General features: G+C 43.5%; 1 protein-coding gene across 5 annotated transcripts; it reads right to left on the minus strand.

Moving 5' to 3' along the window:
• Positions 1 to 716: 716 nt before the first annotated feature.
• Positions 717 to 15,111, minus strand: BNIP2 (BCL2 interacting protein 2). 5 transcript variants are annotated; one of them, XR_007628133.1, is made up of 12 exons: positions 12,241 to 14,059; positions 11,617 to 11,747; positions 10,816 to 10,883; positions 9,675 to 9,848; positions 7,714 to 7,890; positions 6,997 to 7,099; positions 6,570 to 6,701; positions 5,862 to 5,948; positions 5,633 to 5,731; positions 4,591 to 4,626; positions 3,046 to 3,167; positions 717 to 1,762 (listed from the first exon to the last, which is right to left on the minus strand). XR_007628133.1 is itself a non-coding variant. In XM_050309463.1 (12 exons), the coding sequence occupies exons 3-12, from the start codon at positions 11,664 to 11,666 to the stop codon at positions 3,119 to 3,121; spliced, it is 975 nt and encodes a 324-aa protein (XP_050165420.1). In that variant the 5' UTR covers positions 11,667 to 11,747; positions 12,241 to 12,378; positions 15,002 to 15,111; the 3' UTR covers positions 717 to 3,118. The 5 variants fall into 5 exon arrangements, 3 of the variants coding, with proteins under 3 accessions (XP_050165420.1, XP_050165421.1, XP_050165422.1); XM_050309463.1 differs by adding an exon at positions 15,002 to 15,111 and having other exon boundaries at positions 717 to 3,167; positions 12,241 to 12,378; XR_007628134.1 differs by lacking the exon at positions 4,591 to 4,626 and having other exon boundaries at positions 12,241 to 14,057.
• Positions 15,112 to 17,663: the final 2,552 nt, after the last annotated feature.

Raw genomic sequence — 17,663 nt, forward strand, 5'->3', positions numbered from 1 at the left:
GAAGGTGTCATTAGAGCACTTCAGTGTGTGATACAACAGATTTGCTGCAAGGTGCTACCAAAGAGAGGCTGTGCCCAGTCATGTGCAGTCAGTGTAACTGTCAGTACACAGCTCCTCACAGCAGTCAGTGCTACTACTCACTGAAAATAAAGGAAAACATAGGATAAACTGCATTGTTATGAACACGGTTACATGTTATTCCAACTAGTTCCACGCTTTTTGGAATAAAAATTCTCCATTTCAATATCCCAGAACCACAAAGACTCCGATCTGCTGCAACACTAAATCCTTACAGATCCCTTTCTCCTCCTTTCCAACATAACATGGCTCTGCCATCCTACACAGAACATCAAGAACATTCAATCCACAGTCTACTCACATCAGTTTTTAATGACACTTCCTCCAAAATCCCTTTGCCACTTCTGGACACTTACCCTGTTGCAGAAATCACTTTACTTGAAGTCACATCCATTGAGAGTCCACTGGCCCCAAACCTTCCCTCAGTTGTCCACAGCAGTAACAGGAGCCAGGCAGTGACTTATTGCTATGCATTTATACATAAACTAACGAGACCTCCAAGGCAAAGGGAAATTAGTGACTCATGAAATCACCTTTTCTGAACAGTGCTCACTGAATTCTGACAACACGAGTCTTACTTTTAAAAGGAAGTGCCACTGAAAGGTGAATTCCCTACAATACTGTATCTTATCACACAGTTTATTCAAGTTTTGAAATAATTTTTATTAAAGTACGACATTCCAACTTTTCATGGTTTTAATTATTAAAATATATTACATCATATTATAGATTTCAAAAAAAGATAAGTTTGACAAAACATTACTCATAACTTTGGGACCACTTTTTGCTTTTTGTAAACATCCACCTCACCATTCAGTGATGAGCTGCAAGAAGTCAGAGGGGGATAATTCTTTAGTACACCTCTTTCTCAGGCTGCTTATCTTTAGGGAGCTGTTGTGCCGTGTATCCACTCACAACAACTTACACTGGAGAAATAAGCCATTTGGGAAGCACATACACATCTCCAAAAGAAATCAGACTCCTGCAGCACAGAACTGGGGACTCACTTGGCCAGCAGGGAACACAACAATCCCATAGTTAGGTAAATATGGCACATGCAGAGCACTGGCTACTCCACACTGCACTGTACACAGGGAGGAACAGGGCAGAGAGAACTGCAGCCCCTCTGAGAAGAAACCTTTTGTCAAATAGGAAAAAATGGAAATGAGATCATCAGAATGCTTCCTGTTTGGCTTAGGACCCACAGAGAGCCAGGAAAAATCAGGTTTGCATGTACAGACACACCACACTGTCCAAGCATCAGAAGGCTGCAAGCGCCCAGTTTACTGACCTGACTTTACATTAATTGGGGTCAACATGGACACTGCAGCGGGAGATAAGACAGCCCAAAGAAACTGTCTGCATTTGTGCTCTGCCTTCAGAGCAAGATCCAGACCTGAGGGAATGGATGCAAGGCACCTTGACACTGGTACTGCCTCTTACACAAGTACACCCTGTTTATTCATCTCTTTGAAACTACTGTAACAAAAGCACTTAAATCTCAGAGGGACAGCCCTGAACTGCACACTTACCCTCCCAGAGACACGGCAAGCTGCCCTCACCTGCCAGCAGTATGCTCCCAGTCTGTACAGGCATCACTGGAGACAGCAGATGGGTTCTTAATTGCTAAGTCTTGAGCCCAGAGCTCTCTCTCAGCTGCTGTTTAGCAGTGTCAGGCAGCAATCTGCTGGGACACAACCAGATTTTTTCTAATAGTGTAACTGAGTAACATGAACTTCAGGTGTCATTGAGAAGTGGTATTTTTTGGCAAAGACAAAATTGTGAGCACAGTAAACACCGAAAGCAAAGATTTAATATATTTGCTAGAACATTATATTGCTCAACTCCTGAATGAATTTATTTGCACGCACCTGCCCTTCCAGGGAATTGCAATGTTTATCAGAAGATGTTACAAACTTCTCCAACATATCCACCACTGCATTATGATTGCCTCAATAAATGTATAAACAGTAGTGATGTGTCCAGGAACACCTCCTACAGACACAGGTTTACCACCATTGTGGAGAGCGGAAAAAACCAACCTTTAAATCACTTTTGTAAAGGTAAAGTAATGCTGCATCATGTGCCGAACTAAGAGCTTTAGAAACAGCCGGTTCATCTCCAGGGATGACACAGGTAGCACAAGACTCCCCATACTTCTGCCAAAACAATGGTATTATGGCTGGGATAACTGTATAACTCCCAAGTTCTACTGAGTGTGACCAGAGTTCCTGCCATGGCCAAGCAGGACTCACCCAGGAAGAACTGCAATGAAGTGGCTTCCCAGCAGGAGCTCAGACAGGCTGCATGGGCTGAGCAGAGCCTGCATGCACAGCTTCAGCTGAGGAAGCTCTGACACCTTCCCATCATTCAAACAGTTCAGCTGCTGTTGTGGCTCAGCCTTGAAGCCCCTGGCCAAGAGCCTGATGCTCCCAGAACTGCAGTTCTGCACCCTGCACAGGGCACTGGCACTGCCCAGGGAGCCTCCCTGCAGGGAGGGGAAGGAGGGAGCCTCAGTTGGGTGTGTGAGCCAAAAGAAGGGGCTCTGCACTCGTGAAAGACTTCATGTGATTGTTAATAACCAAACAAATATATCTGCAACAATGAGGAAATGCACTTGACCATTTACAGCAAAACAGATTTATACAGTAAAAACAAGTAACTTATGGCCTTGCCTACCTGCAAATGAACTCCTTCAGCAGGTACACACAATATATTGCTCAGTCATAAAAATATATATTATCTCTTTCCTTTAACATTTAGGTATATAAATATTTTACTGAAGGACATGCATCATTTAGATAAACAATTGCAAGAACATCCTCTGAAAAACACAGGGTTCTTCGACATTTTGCAGTATAAAACGAGTACATAAACAGCTATTAAAGTCAAGACAAACCAGTACAGCAGGAAGCAGTTCTTGTGCTAGTCCAAAGCACCTTTTGCAACAGGTTATATGATACATACACAGAGAACACATTGGAAATGGAAACAGCATCATCCCATCTGCATATTCTTCAGTCTTGTTTGCACTCCAAACTTACTGTTCACTTTTCTGCTCTTGTTTTCCATTCAGCTCTTGGTCAACTCTGCTCAGCAAAGAAAACACTAAAATTAAGACTATGTTAACATACTTTGGTAGCTCATGTATTAAGAAAAAGTTATTAGTCTTAAAGGAAAACACAAAGCTTTCACATGGGAAAAGTTTTAGTAATTAAATATATTAAATTAAGGTTTTTATTTAATGCAGTCACAACATTGTTGGATTTTTTAAAATACCTAGAAATTAATTAATTAATAGGAATTGTTAGAAAACCATTTAAATAACTACAGCACTTGAGAGGAAACATTTAAAAAGTGCAAGTGAAGTTTGACTACAGAAGAAAAAAGTGCTTTTATTAAAAAATGCAAACAGGAATACAAGCTTACAGGTAATACAATAACACTGGCATTACTGTCTGAATGTTCCTGCATTACTGTTTGAATGTCTCTGGGTTGCATCCTGAATACAAGGGGCCTTGCAACAGAATTGGGCCAAATTATGCACACTGGGGAAATAAAAATCAAGCAGAACTATTGTTTGACAGTTACTGAAAGGGTTTCTTAAATTTGACAGGCTTAGTACTTCAGGTCACACACTGCAAAATTATCACTTCATTGGAATGATTCCTGAAGAATGTCCAGCACATCACTAGATTTACATGCTAGCTTTCAGAAAGAATTTAAATTCTATTTACTTTAATTGCTCAGTAACCTTCTACCCAATGTGGACAATAAGCTTCCCTCAATAGTTATGCAAACACAGAAAAAGTAATTAAAAAAGAAAAACAAAGTTAGTAGCAAAATCTTTCAGTACAATTGTTAGTGGGTGAAAAAAATAACATATCCATCCAAAAAAATGTCAGCTGCTGGAATAGCTTGAATAGTTAGCAGGAGACTGAAAATTAACAAAATGGAAATCCAACGTTTATTAGCAAGGAACATAGGCACTGCAAATACAAACAGCACTAAAACACTTATTTAGATTGCAACTGTGCAAGTTAATAACTAAAAAGGTAGTGAATACCAAGAATACAAGATTCAATATTAGAACTTCTTACAGAGTTGCATCTCTGCTAATGCACAGACAGCTTAGCACCTAAATACAGCTCATCTTCAGGCATCAGTGCTCCTTAGAGACAGGGAGATTGGATTTAGCAGATTCAGACAGAAGCACGACTTTTGCCTCTTGAAGACTCATTGAGAACACAGGTACCCCTCAGAAGTGAGCATCTCACAAAACAGTGGAATAGAAACTATTCCCACAGCTCTGTCTGAACCCCCAGGGTGAGTTTCTTTAGGTGATTTACTGCCTGCAAGTCCAGGGAGTTCCTTTCCTGCATAAAAACCGGGGCACTAGTGCATGTTTATATTTACAAATGCTTATTCCTTTATGCAAGCCAATCAACTGGGGGTTAGTTGCAGTGCAAATTGCCTTATCTAGATGCAACCCTAATCAAAATATGAATATACCTTTTCTGTTTCTTTCTAAACTTTTCTTCTTCATACCTTGGTGAGGAAAAGTTTTATTTCAGTAAATATAACATATGAAGGCCAAAATCAACAGAAGCTGCAAACTAGTATTAGTGTCAATACGGTCTGTAGAAACTTAGCAAGTGTTGAAACTGATATAATTAAGAAATACACAGTAGTTCCAGCATTTATAAGCATTAAACAAGAAGCATTTAATTACTATGACATAACAAATGAGTTCAATGAGACCTCTTGCATGGTATCAACATCCATCACTAAAATTTAAAGTCTGCATTCGTAAGAGTTTGAAGTCAGATATGATCCTCCAAATCTAGCAATGAACTCCCTAAGTTAACCCTTAGTGCCACAGGGTTTGTGTGTTATACCCTCCAACAGGCTGATCAGTTTATCACCTGGTTTTAGAGCCAAGTTTATGGTTTCTACTTTATTATTTCTATATAGCATTTGCACCCTCAAATGCTATTGACAAAAGCATCATCATCATTTTTGAGAGAAGAATTGTGCAGATGTTAAAATGGATATTCATATCTGGAGGGAAGGGAAAAATGTTACATTGATGCTGCCCTCCCTTATTTATCCAAGTTGTTTAGAACTGTAATGGGAAGGGATTCAGCACTTTCCCCACCACTGCTCTTCTTTCAAATGAAAGCCCAACCCAAGTGCTATTTCAGCACTGAACTTGTTGCTCTGAGGGACACTGAAGGTATTATAAATAACCTCAGTACCAACACGCCCAGCATTTCTCACTCACAGCCAGTTTAGCACATATATGAGGTGCAGAACTGGTGCCTTGTCTCTCAATCTGCACATCACAACTCGGTGATGGCACAAAGCACCAGCTGTGGGAGCCCCTCACCAGGAGCATTTTGCCTCCAGCTCCTCCACCCCAGCTGCAGAGAGCAGGGAGGGAGGGACACGGGCCCTGTCTGAGCTGACATCACCAGGCGCTCCAGTCAAACCACAGCGCTCACAGCACACACAGCCCCGGGACACGGACACTGAGGACAACAACACAACGTACTGTTTGATGCACTCGGGGATGCCAACGTACTCCATGGGGATGAGCTCAGCTAGCTCTGCCAGGGTGAAGACATACCTGATTTTTTGGCTGAATTTGGAGCTGTGGAAGAACAAATGCAGGGCACAGTTACAACTTCAACATTTCCAACTAGGCCAGTATTAAAACAGTTATTTATTATTAAAACGGCTGTCAGGATTACTGGAAACAGAGAAAGCTTCCAGAGTATTACCTAATAAAAGGTTTTGTGATGGCCAGGAGTGTTCTGATGAACCAAGAAGGATGAACTATAATCAGTGATTTCAGATTTTTCCTTAACCTGAAGAATTTAAACAATGAAAATAATTACCAGAAGAAAAAAGCAGCTTGACAACAAGGGGGTTTTGAATATGTACCAGGTGTGTTTCTGCAAGCCCACCCATCACATAAACCCAGTATTCTGACATTCCCTTTTTAGAAACCAACATCTGCCAGAAGAAAAAATGCTATAAAAATTTAAGACACAGTATCAATTTAATGACAATGAAATAACACTTCGAGAAAAGTGTCTTTGAATCTTTTTACACAACTAATGATGAAGTGGTTCACACATTATTAACCTTATATTAATACATTAAGTTTTAAGGATGTTCTACAAGATAACAATATTTAATATTCTAAGACCACTATTTTCACCTAAAGAAACCCCTCAACCCTACAAGTAACAACAACAAAGAAAAAAACACTGAAAAAAACCCCCAAACACCAAACAGCCCCCCAGGCATGTCTGGAGCCCTATCCCACAGTGTCCAGCTTAGGAAGGGGTTTTCAACAGACCAAGCCATTTCCTTGATCAATCTTAACCAAAGGGACCAGACACCACATTAAACAGCAATTTATCCTAAAAATGTCAATCACTGAGCATGTGAATATTGTAAGGAAACACTGCAGAGCCTCTTACCTTCTGTCAATCTGCTGGTAACACTTCCTGAGCCAGCCCAAACTGGGCATTTTCCGGCGTGTGGTTGCACCGTTCAGGTAAACTATCATATAGTTCTCAGCTACCAACAGCTCTAAAGTGCCAATCACATACCTGCAGAGACAGGAGACACTTCAGTGTCCTCAGCCTGCACTTCCTAACAATTCCTGTGCTCAAATATATTAAAAATACTGAAAAAACAGAGTTGGCAACAATGCTGAACAACATCTAATACATTTCTTTCCTTCCCCTGGAAGTAGAAATAGTTGCTTTTCTATTTGCTCCCTTTCCCTCATCTGAAATATAAAAAGCTTTATTAAAAAGAGAGAGAAGTAACTGTCCTTGTATTAGAATGCTAAGTTTCCCGAGGTGGAATTAAGACAGTATTGAGAGGCAGACGATGACTCACTTAAATAGATTGTCCATCAGGTATCTGTAGTTAGGCTGGCTGCTTTCAGGCATGAAGCAAACAGCAAACACAACGATGGCATTTAACCCATCACCATAATAACCTAAAACCAAAGAAACAGCAGCAGCAGTGACACAGGTGACTACTATTGACTACATTTACACAAAGCCAAGCACATTCAGTAAGCTTTTTCATTATTTACCTTAAAGAGATTTACAAACATCTACGTGGGCAGATTCTTACAGTTACAGGAAACCTCAAGATTTCAAGTTTGTCTACTTCTAAAGCAATAGCTGAACTCAATCAAATGCTGTACCTACAACCAACACCTCAGCATATTTAATAACATTTTATGTTATTTAAAGTTAAGTCAACTTTTCTTCCAACCTAAACTTCACAGACTGTGGGGTCATGAATTGATTTAAGCCTTAGTTACAGTTAGTGCTTTCAATTTAAAACCAAAGAAAAAAATGTATTGGTAGCAGTGACCCTGTAGAACAGATTAAATACATCTTATTACATATGTGCACTGTAGTACATGTGAACATTTTGGAACTTTAGTTTAATAGAGAAAAAATTATTAAATCAGCAGTGTCTTAACACTGCAAAAACCAAACCATCACAGGCCTTTATGCCCAGAGCTCTCCCGTGCCAGCCCAGCTCAGCTTACAGCAGCAGTTGCTCAGCAGTTCCCCCCATCACGTGGCCAGTCCTTACCCCCATGACTGATCACTTTTTTGTAGGGCTCGATGGCCTTCATGTCCACCCTGTGGTCCTGCTCTCCGATCCTGAACATGCGCCAGCGCCGCCCGTCATCCTTCTCCTCTGCCTCCCTGTACTCGGCCAGGGAGCCCTTCCTCAGCACATCAGTAGTTTTGGGTTTTGGAAGATCATCTGCCAGAGGCAAAGCACGTTCAAGATCCATCATGACCACTGTCCCAGGGCCAATCAGGTGCAGCACAGGTTAACCACTCTGCTGTCTGATGCGTTTTGGGGTTCTTTAGCCAGTCAGACAGAGCAGCTGGTGCCAGGGATGCTGTATCAACACGCTCGTGTTGGCAGCCATCTTCTGTGCTAAAATACGTGAAAAATTTCTATTCCTGTAGGAAGCCTAATTAACTGTAGGCTTTCAGAGCACAGAGCTCAGGGAATGTCACCAAAACAGACAAAGTGGTTAACCCCAACCAGAATTACAGAGGTTGCTTGATCACAGATTTACAAACAAGCATGATTAAAAACATTGATGGTACCTTGCAAGCAGACATGCAGGCAAATCTATTAGAAATTAAATCTAATTCACGTGTGTGGAATCAATATCTATGAAATTCATGTGACAGCAATCTGCAAGACAATTTGCACCAATTCAATGATGATTCTTGACTTTGTTGCACAGACCTTACCCAAAGCGAGAAAAACCTACTGCAAGTTAGTTGTCTGTTCCCAAGACAAAGCTGTTAATTGCAACTATCCTTCCAGGAAAATGAAGGCAGCAGCATTAAAGGAAGAAAAGACAGAAACCCTTTTCAGCCACTTTTAAAAACAAGACACAAACATCTGGAACAGTTCCTTGGCATCACAGCAAAACAACCCCTAAATACCAGTTCTTAAAACAATGAAACTCCTTTTACACAGGTAAATGCACAGTCTCTGCTAGGAAACCTTCACCTGCAACATGTCTTTAGCTATTTCAAAAAACAAAACCACCCCCTTTTTCTAAAGAGTGTTTCTTTCTCCACAGGTAATGTTTCAAGCATAACAGTGAGAACTTCCTGTTTAGTCAGGAATTTAAAGTATTTTATTTTCAGAATAAAAAAAATAATAATCGAGTTTACTTTACATTTTTAAGCTATGAAGTTTACAGATGTTAGAGACTTCAACACACTGACCAACACAACAGTTCTTGGCTTACATAAAAGGGCCTTAAAACATAATTAAACTCCAAGTTTAAACTTTGTGCTTCAACTCCTACACAAAATGTTTGCCTCAAATAACATTTGCTAGATTCTCCAAGTTTTGCCTGTAAGAGTAAGATCTGTTCATTTCTTAAAATTAAGATCGTTGATACTGTGGCTATAGCTACGTTAACTTCCCATCAAGTAATTTCAGAATTCCAGACACAAAATTGAGGCTCTTCTGCTGCTTCCAGGCCACGTGGAAAGCAAGCAAACCCTCAGGGTTTGCCATTCTTACCACAGGAAGATGTGAGACAGGTGTTACCCAGTGTTTCTAAAATACCCCTCAGTCCTCCCGAAACTGCAGCTCATCAGTTCCTGGGCAGGCAATCTCTGTCCCTCTGGATGTTCCCTCCATCTAAACTCACCTCTAACACATGGAAAACACCTTTGAGACTTTTTTCAACAGGGTGGCTTTTAAAAACAGACTGCAACAGAGAGGATTGTCCAGAACTCCGAGTCTCAGAGGTGATATACAGATGTATATATAGATGACACTCAGCTCAGTTTACCTGGAGTTACAGCTATTATTATGCTGCTTGTTTACTAATCAGGGGAGGCCTTTTGCTCTTTAGAAATTCATTGCACCTGTTTCCAATTTCTAATCTTACATTTTTCCTCTTGTAACACTGAGTCAAAGTTATTTCTTACTTGAGAAACTGCTGACCTGCACATAAGAAAACAGAAATATTTTAGAGCACCTGAGCAAAGGACCAAAATACCTACCTTCCCATTCAAATTCATTACTGTTTTCTGAAGGAGTATCTATATCATCCAGATCAATCTCTCCACTCTCATCCAGGTCATCAGACAAAACAGTTTCCTCACTGGGATCCAAATTTAAGCTGATCTCTGGAGCCTCTAGTTTCTTCCTCACTTTGGTTCCATTAACCTCTGTATCTAAACAAAGCAAATTATTTATTCCCAAAGCTAAATGAGTTCAGACAAGCAAATTAATAACACAGAACAGCACTGTCCTCTTTCATAAGACACTGTATGCTCCTGCCAATAATTCAAACAGTGTATCTGTGGATTAAGACTTTAACATGGGATGAAAAGAACAGGAGGTAAAAGATCTCAAGACCATGAGTTTACCCGGTTGTTGCAGACACTATACTAAATAAATCCTGCAAATAATACAATAGATTCATGTCCCTACCCTTGTTTTTGTTAGGTATCAGTAACATCATAACCACCTTTGATGAAATAAAAAATAACACACAAGTTGAAAAAAAACCCTGACAGACAACAGTGAGGACAGAAAAGGGAAGAACCTGTTTGTGAATACACAGAATGCTCTCAGGCACAAGGCAAATGCTGGTGTGATTTAGACAGCACTTGAAAGCAGGGAGTAACATCAAATTACTGATCCTGCACTGGAAATGCCACAAGTACAGCACAAAATCCAAAAAAATTGAAAATGTAAAAAGATGCCATTTATATTATTCCCCCTCTGACCACCAAGACAGGCAATGCTCATAAATGGCCACCAAAGTCTGAAATTGTCCTAATTGCTGCACAGAAGTCAAGTAATGAACAAAGACTTTAAGGCAGATGAGGAGGTGGGTGCAGTAATTCCTCACTGTCCAGCATTACCTGGATAGCTCTGCTCAATGGGAGCACAAAGACTCTCGTGTTTTTGTTCCCAAACCCTTTTCTTTCCAGACAAGGTATTTATAATACCCTTCACAGACAGTGAAGTGTATTTTACAATGCTGTTTCCTCAAGCCTGACTCAAAAAAGAAGAGCCCAACCCAAAGAAACCAATCCAAGAAACCCCACAGAGCCAAAAACACCCTGAAGCAAAATGGAGCTTTAAAACAGCAGCTCAGTGGGAAGCAGCTGGACTGCAGTGGAAGGTTCTTACCAGCCTGGCTTTCTGTTCCAGCTGCAGCCAACGTTTCAGACTCAACAGGGTCATCCTCTGGCAGGGGCCTGGGACACGAAGTAGAAATTATTGTTACAAAACTTCCTTTTAATTTCTTTTAATGCCAAATATTTAGACTTACACACTGCTAAAAAAACCACTGTGGGATAGGACTGAACTAAATTTACTTCTAGCCTAAGTTCAAGTTCTCAGTAAACAAAGCACCAAAGTAGCAGAAAATTCCTTTACAGCACTCAAAGACCGTGTGTTGATGTGACAGAACACTGATTACTACCAGTGTGCCACCCTTAAGGAAACCTGTCACGTCCCTGCTGGACAAACTTTAATACAGGACAGCAGTGGGTTAGTCACATCATCACAGAAATGCCTCCAGTCAGCTGAGCAGTTCCTCTGCAGGCCCAAGCATCAGAAGCAGCCTTAACTGTTACAGACTGCTCAGAAACGTTGCTCAGTGAAATATCTGGCCTTGAGACAGCAGTGATAATATGCAAACAATGCAGCTGCAGAACATTATCACTGAAAATAAACAAAGCCAAGCTCACAAACGTTCACTGCAGTAACACTGGGAGTGTCAGCAGTGCCAATCCTGCACTGCCCTTCCCACACCACAAAACCCTTTCAGGACTGCTATATTAATAGATATTAAATATGTGTTATTAATATATCATAACACTACATTCAAGATTATTACTGAGTACTAGTTCACCAGGAAGACAGGGAGGTGGCTTATTGTGGATGTTGTGTGTTGGATCTGAATGACTCTAAAACAAAAGTCAGAACCTTGGGAAATCTTCATCTTGCCATTCTTCCTTGAACTCAACACCTTCCATTCTCCAGCCAACCTGAACTGCTAACAGAGACTCCTGGTCAGCCAGAACCCCTTGTCTTCAGGACAGTGGGCTAAAGAGGAGCTGCAGGAACACAAAGATGATGTTGCTTCAATACTACTGGAATTCCCACACTGGTAACACCCCCTTCAACTCAGCCCCACATCGAGATATTATGCTGAATAAAAACCAGAACAGCTCAGGGAAAAGTTTATGGTTTCCGTGTTTCCATTTTACTTTGTTCCCAAACAAAACTGTTTATGGGATGGCTGATCATCCAGTAATGTAGGCTGGAAGGGATTTCATGTTATCAAGGAGGATCAGCCTCTCAGTTAAAATCCAGCCCTTGAGCAACCTGATTTATCATTTATGATGACAGCAGTTCACTCCAAAATGTAAGAAACCTGACATGTCTCTAGATTCTACAGGAGACAATGACTAAGTGTATATTTTGAGGAAAAAAAAAATCCAGATGGTCAGATCTAAAATACAACCCATTTAAAAATTAAAACAAAAACCAACCAACCCAAACCCTTAAAAATATAACTGTTTAAGAGGGTGTTTTCAGAGAACTCACCCTGGGATGTGCAAGGGAAGCTGTGTTTGTGCAGGCTCACCCATCACCAGCAGCAAGGGATCCCCGGCAACGGAACGTGACAAACCATCCTGCTGACACACAAGGCCAGACCAGCTGAAGCTCTTGGCTGTGTTGGCTCTAAATATTGACAGAAACAGGCAACCTTATCAATGATGGAACACCATTCAAAACAAGAAACAACGGCACTTTTAAAGGCAAAGGAGCAATCAACACAGAACACCAGTAAGTACAAAGTGCAAATGCAACCACACTGCCATTAACTCAGATGTGTGGGGCTTTGAAAAAGAAACAAATTACACTTTTTTGCCCCCAGGGACCCTCCACAGTGGGGACACAGTGGCTACGCCAGGATGGAATGAACCACCTGATGCAAACACAGAGCTGAAAGAAAATCTGACCTGCTGACTCCACTCCTGGGGTCAGACGGAGAAATGGATAAAAATGACAGAACAAACACCCAAACACCCCTCCACCCCCCCATCAGCGTGCTGGTGGCTGTAAGAGGCTCCTCCTGAGCTCACCTGCACTGCACTCTCAGTACAGTTCCCTCACAGTTTACAGCCGGGTTTTCCTCCAAGACTCCCACAGTTTTCTCACCACGCTTTTGAAAAACACCAGACATCCAGCAACTCTACTGATTTCAAATGCACAGCATTCCAGTGCAGAGGCAATTCCTACCTGCTTGTATTCCATAACACTGAGATAAACTTACTACGCTGTTATCAAAGTTTAAGGTACTTTTCCAAAACGCTCCCCACATGACTTGCAGTATTCTTGCCAGCAGCTTCTTATTAAGGTGGATCAGAGAGCAATCATTTGCTAAATACCACACAACTGAAAGCAACTTCCAAGGCCAGCTCTGAGTTCAATTCAACATCAGACAAGACTGAATTTTGGTTTTCAGCATCCTACTTAGCGTGCTGACTGAGTAGTTGTTTTGGATGTTTTTACTTCAAGTCTCATGTATAAAAGCACGATCATTTGTCAACCAGAAGAAAGAGAAATTAAGGAGGAAGGGTGATCTCCTCAAGGAAGTTAGAAAAGTGATGACTAAAGTAATTTTTCATCAATTAATATAAATGCTTACAAGCAGGGGAAAAAATTTCTGCTTATACAAACTAAAGCTGAGTTTAGAACAGTCTTCCTGCCAGTGCTGTGGCAGTGCTGACACCTGCTTTTAGTGAACCAAAGTCTTTTCAATTCAGCCGCAAAACTGAAATCTAAAAACTTCATTTGAAAAATGCCTTATGCTGTAACAATGCCGGTATTTATCAGACATGTAGAAAAGTAATTAATTTCTACCCGATCCAGGCACTCCCCACGGTCAGCTCGTGGTTTCTGAGAGCAGCAAACCTGACCTTACTCTTTCTAGTTTGCTTTGTTTCGCCCCCTGGGTCAGCAGAAACAGTAACTCTTCATTCCAGGTGTGAAAGAGGTGCCTCTAAAAGTCACCTTCCCGTTTGATTTTACAGCAAGCCAAAAGCAAGGAACAGACACATTTCCTGGGGCACAAACCCACGTGACGGAGCTCGTGGCAGTTTCTAAATGTTTTCATAATTCCAGTGGCTTTCAGAAGCCAGGACACCCTTCCCAGATCTCAGACAGACCTCCAGACTGTATCCCTTGCAAGTCTGCATCAGGTCACACAGGGGCTGCTCATTGTTTGCCTCCTTTTCACTGCCCTCCCTCAGCACTGAAGAACAGAGAAACCAGGCAGCTAAAAGAGAAAAGCTCTGACAACACTCCAGCTCTGCCCTCCGAGGACACTGCTCTGAAACCCACCCCCAGAGAGGGATCTGCATCCCTGTCCCCTCGGACTCACCCGCAGGCAAACACTGACTGCTGTCACAGGGAACTCACACCCTGCCCAAACACAGCTAATGCTGCTCGGCGAGACCCGGGGACGCACACGAGTCACCCCAACACAAGCACCTGCTATTTACCGATTGCGTTAATAGCAGCAAACAAGGAGGGACTAACACAAAAGGCACTCCAGAGCAACCCTTTGGCTCTGCGGGACCGGGACATCCCGGGGCAGGGGGGACATCCCGGGGCAGGGGGGGACATCCTGGGGCAGGGGGGACGTCCCGGGGCAGGGGGACATCCCGGGGCAGGGGGGACATCCCGGGATAAGGGGGGACATCCCAGGGCAGGGGGGGGTTCCAGCTGGGATGGAGCGCTCACAGCTCTCCCTGCGCAGGGCACGGTGGGGCCGCAGGGTCCCTGTCCATCCCGGGGGGGGTCCCTGTCCATCCCTGTCCATCCCGGGGGGATCCCTGTCCATCCCTGTCCATCCCGGGGGGGTCCCTGTCCATCCCTGTCCATCCCGGGGGGATCCCTGTCCATCCCGGGGGGATCCCTGTCCATCCCGGGGGGATCCCTGTCCATCCCTGTCCATCCCAGGGGTCCTGTCCATCCCGGGGGTCCCTGTCCATCCCGGGGGGATCCCTGTCCATCCCGGGGGGATCCCTGTCCATCCCGGGGGGATCCCTGTCCATCCCTGTCCATCCCGGGGGGGTCCCTGTCCATCCCGGGGGGGATCCCTGTCCATCCCGGGGGGGATCCCTGTCCATCCCGGGGGGGCCCATCCCTGTCCATCCCGGGGGGGGTCCCTGCCCATCCCTGTCCATCCCCGGGTCCCTCCCCGCCTCCCTCGCCCGTCACCGTCAGCACGACGCGGTTCGGCCGAGCCCCGGCCCGCGGCTCCGGGATTGCCGCCCCCGTCCCTGCGGGGGGATACCTGCGAGCAGGGTCGGCAGGGACAGCACGGACAGCAGGGACACAGCCAGGGACAGCAGGGTCGGCACAGACCAGGCCGGGCCGGGCCCGCTCACCCGGAACAGAATCCGCCGCCTCCTCACGTGACCCCGCGCCACTCGCGCGCACGCGCCAACCGGGAGGGCGGGGCCGGGAGCGGAGGAGGCGGAGCCAGGAGACAGAGGGGGCGGGGTTAGTAGAGAGAAGGGGCGTGGTCGTGAGGGAGGGGGCGGGGCCTGGAGAGAGGGGGCGTGTCCCGGATAGAGAGGGGGCGGGGCCGGGCGGGAGGGTGCTGGTAAACCCCGACTTCTGTCACAAAGAAATGTGGAAAGAATTAAAAAGTGACGTAAAGGTGCAGAGAAAGCACGGAGGAAAGCACGAGGAAGAAAAATAACACTGAAGAAGAAAAGAAAGCACAGGCACCACCAACCAGCAAAGACAGAATCTGCAAATAACAGGGAAAAAAAGCACAATTATTAAGGTAAATTAATTAGAGCATTGAAAACACATTCATAAAGAAGCAGTATCATGCACAGCAAGTGGCCTGAGGCCTGGACACATTATCATATAAAAGTTACAAATGTAAAGCAAGAGCTGCTTAAAGAAAGAGTCTGTAACCACTGGTGGGGAGAAATACAGTAAGGCAACAAAAGGGACAAAATTCATCCTGCCACCTTTGTTTGTCGCTGGTTTTTGTTTGTGGGGGTAAGGATGCAAGGAGATGACCAAACACTCCATGCTGCAGGATGTGATTATTTTCAGCTGCTCCCCCCTGCACACCAGTGCTCCTCCTGTGGAACTTCCCATACCAGCTGTCAGAGCACAGATTTTGAGTCAGTGCTGTTCTATTCTGGCATAGATGAAGTAGAAAATGAGATGAATTTATGTCGAGAATAATTCTGTTGCCCAACAGATAATTTTCCTTGACTTTCAGCAGAGCAATAAATAACGGACCACCATGACTTACTAAGTGAAGAGGGTGGAAGTTTTCCAGCAAATTAACATTTTAAGAAGAACAAAATGTCGTATTAAATACTCACAACGCTTTTCTCGACGTGCTGATGACCGCAGAGCTGTGTTTAAAGGCGCAGATGTCACCTCAGGGCTCAGCGCTCGGTGCAATTGTCACCTCCGACACGGGGTGGCACAACGAAGCCGGGAATCCATCGGCTGTGAGAGAACACACCGTGAGAGCTCAGAGCCAGCTGCCCGGGGACGCTGAATAATGCCATTTCGAAACATCAGACAAGTGCAAATATCAGCGTTTTCTGACACGGGAGCGTTACCAAAGAGAACAGGCTGGAAGGAATAATGCTCTGTTGCGTGAATTTTGTCCTCAACATGGGAGGAATGAACTGGTAACTCAATTTTGGGGTCTGGGGTATTTCACAATTAAACAGAAATTAGTCATCAAAAGCAACAGAATACGAGACATCCATCTTTTTAATAGTCCTTTCACATTTTACATATTAGAAAAATATTTTCTAGCAATCTAAAAAAAACCCCACCAACTAGGTGAAAAATGCCCCCCTTGCAAGTGGTTCAAGCAACAGTTCAGAAAGGCTGGAATCTGAACACATTAATTTGAATGTCTCTGTGGGGCTGATGCAGAGACTGCATTTGTACAGAATTCCTTCTTGCTGTTTCCCCTGTGCAGGAAGTTCAAACACTGCTGTGGGATTTGGTTTTTCCCCCAACTTTATTTTGGCCTTTTTTTGATGGTAAGGGCTTTGGGCTGTAGTTTGGTAGCCCACACAAATGTAACTTGGCTGCTGTCCTGGACACCTGTGGTACAAAATTCCAAGATCAGCACATCATGAGCATCCACTTTTCTCTGGCAGAGAACAGTTTGTTGCCTACAAACAACCATCCTGCTACGAGAGAAAGCAAGAGCCAGCTCGGCAGCCACGAGAGTCTTTCTGTCTGTATTGGTGTTATGATTATTTAGTTTATAGAATCCATGGATGTTCTTCATTACTCTTTAAATAAGATCTCTGTATCTGCAAGGGAGAGGTACTAAATGCATTGCTGTTAATACCATATTTGCTAATTTCTGTGCCCTCGAGGAAAGTGGATATTAATTTCACTTTGGCTGAAAACTGAGGGACCTATTAACTGTGGGAATAATGTGGGAAAATAACAGCAATAGGAGATCTCTTGCATCTGCCTCTTCCAGAGGAGGACTGTGAGACAATCCCAGTGCACCAACAGCACTGCAGACAAACCCGTGGTTGTGCCCTGTTAACTCACAGTCCTTAATTTGTACTGGCAAGTCTGCTTGTCTCAGGAAAAGGAGACAGTTACACATAGGCACAGATAACTTTTATTTTCTGAGGTCATTTTCTGCCCAGTTATTTTTGACATGGTAAACATTCTTGTCTTTCTGTGCCTTGTAAAAAAAGGTCTGATCTTTGCCATTTGCAGCATCAGATTGATGTCTACAATAATGCTGTGTTAATAATACTATTTGTATCATATTGTGGCCTAAATCCAGTATCAAGTGTGGATGAATCACAGTAGGAAAATTATTTGTGCATAATCAAAAAAATCTCCTTCATAGGAAATAGCTTGAGTTCTCAGACTGTGTTTCTGTGTGCTCTGATGGTCAGGCTGTTTTTCCTGCTTGGTGCAGGATGCATTCAGTG

The sequence above is a fragment of the Myiozetetes cayanensis genome, unplaced genomic scaffold (assembly GCF_022539395.1).
Source record: "Myiozetetes cayanensis isolate MyiCay16 unplaced genomic scaffold, myiCay2020 scf14, whole genome shotgun sequence".
Taxonomy (NCBI): domain Eukaryota; kingdom Metazoa; phylum Chordata; class Aves; order Passeriformes; family Tyrannidae; genus Myiozetetes; species Myiozetetes cayanensis.

Bases quoted from the DNA above. Each gene is read 5' to 3' on its own strand.
- BNIP2 (XM_050309463.1), bottom strand. From the start codon at position 11,666: ATGGAAGGTGTTGAGTTCAAGGAAGAATGGCAAGATGAAGATTTCCCA. The intron at 6,702-6,996 runs GTGAGTCATCGT...CTGTCTCTGCAG, and splicing joins CTGATGGACAATCTATTTAA to GTATGTGATTGGCACTTTAG. The intron at 5,732-5,861 runs GTAATACTCTGG...GTTCTTCCACAG, and splicing joins ATCACAAAACCTTTTATTAG to CTCCAAATTCAGCCAAAAAA.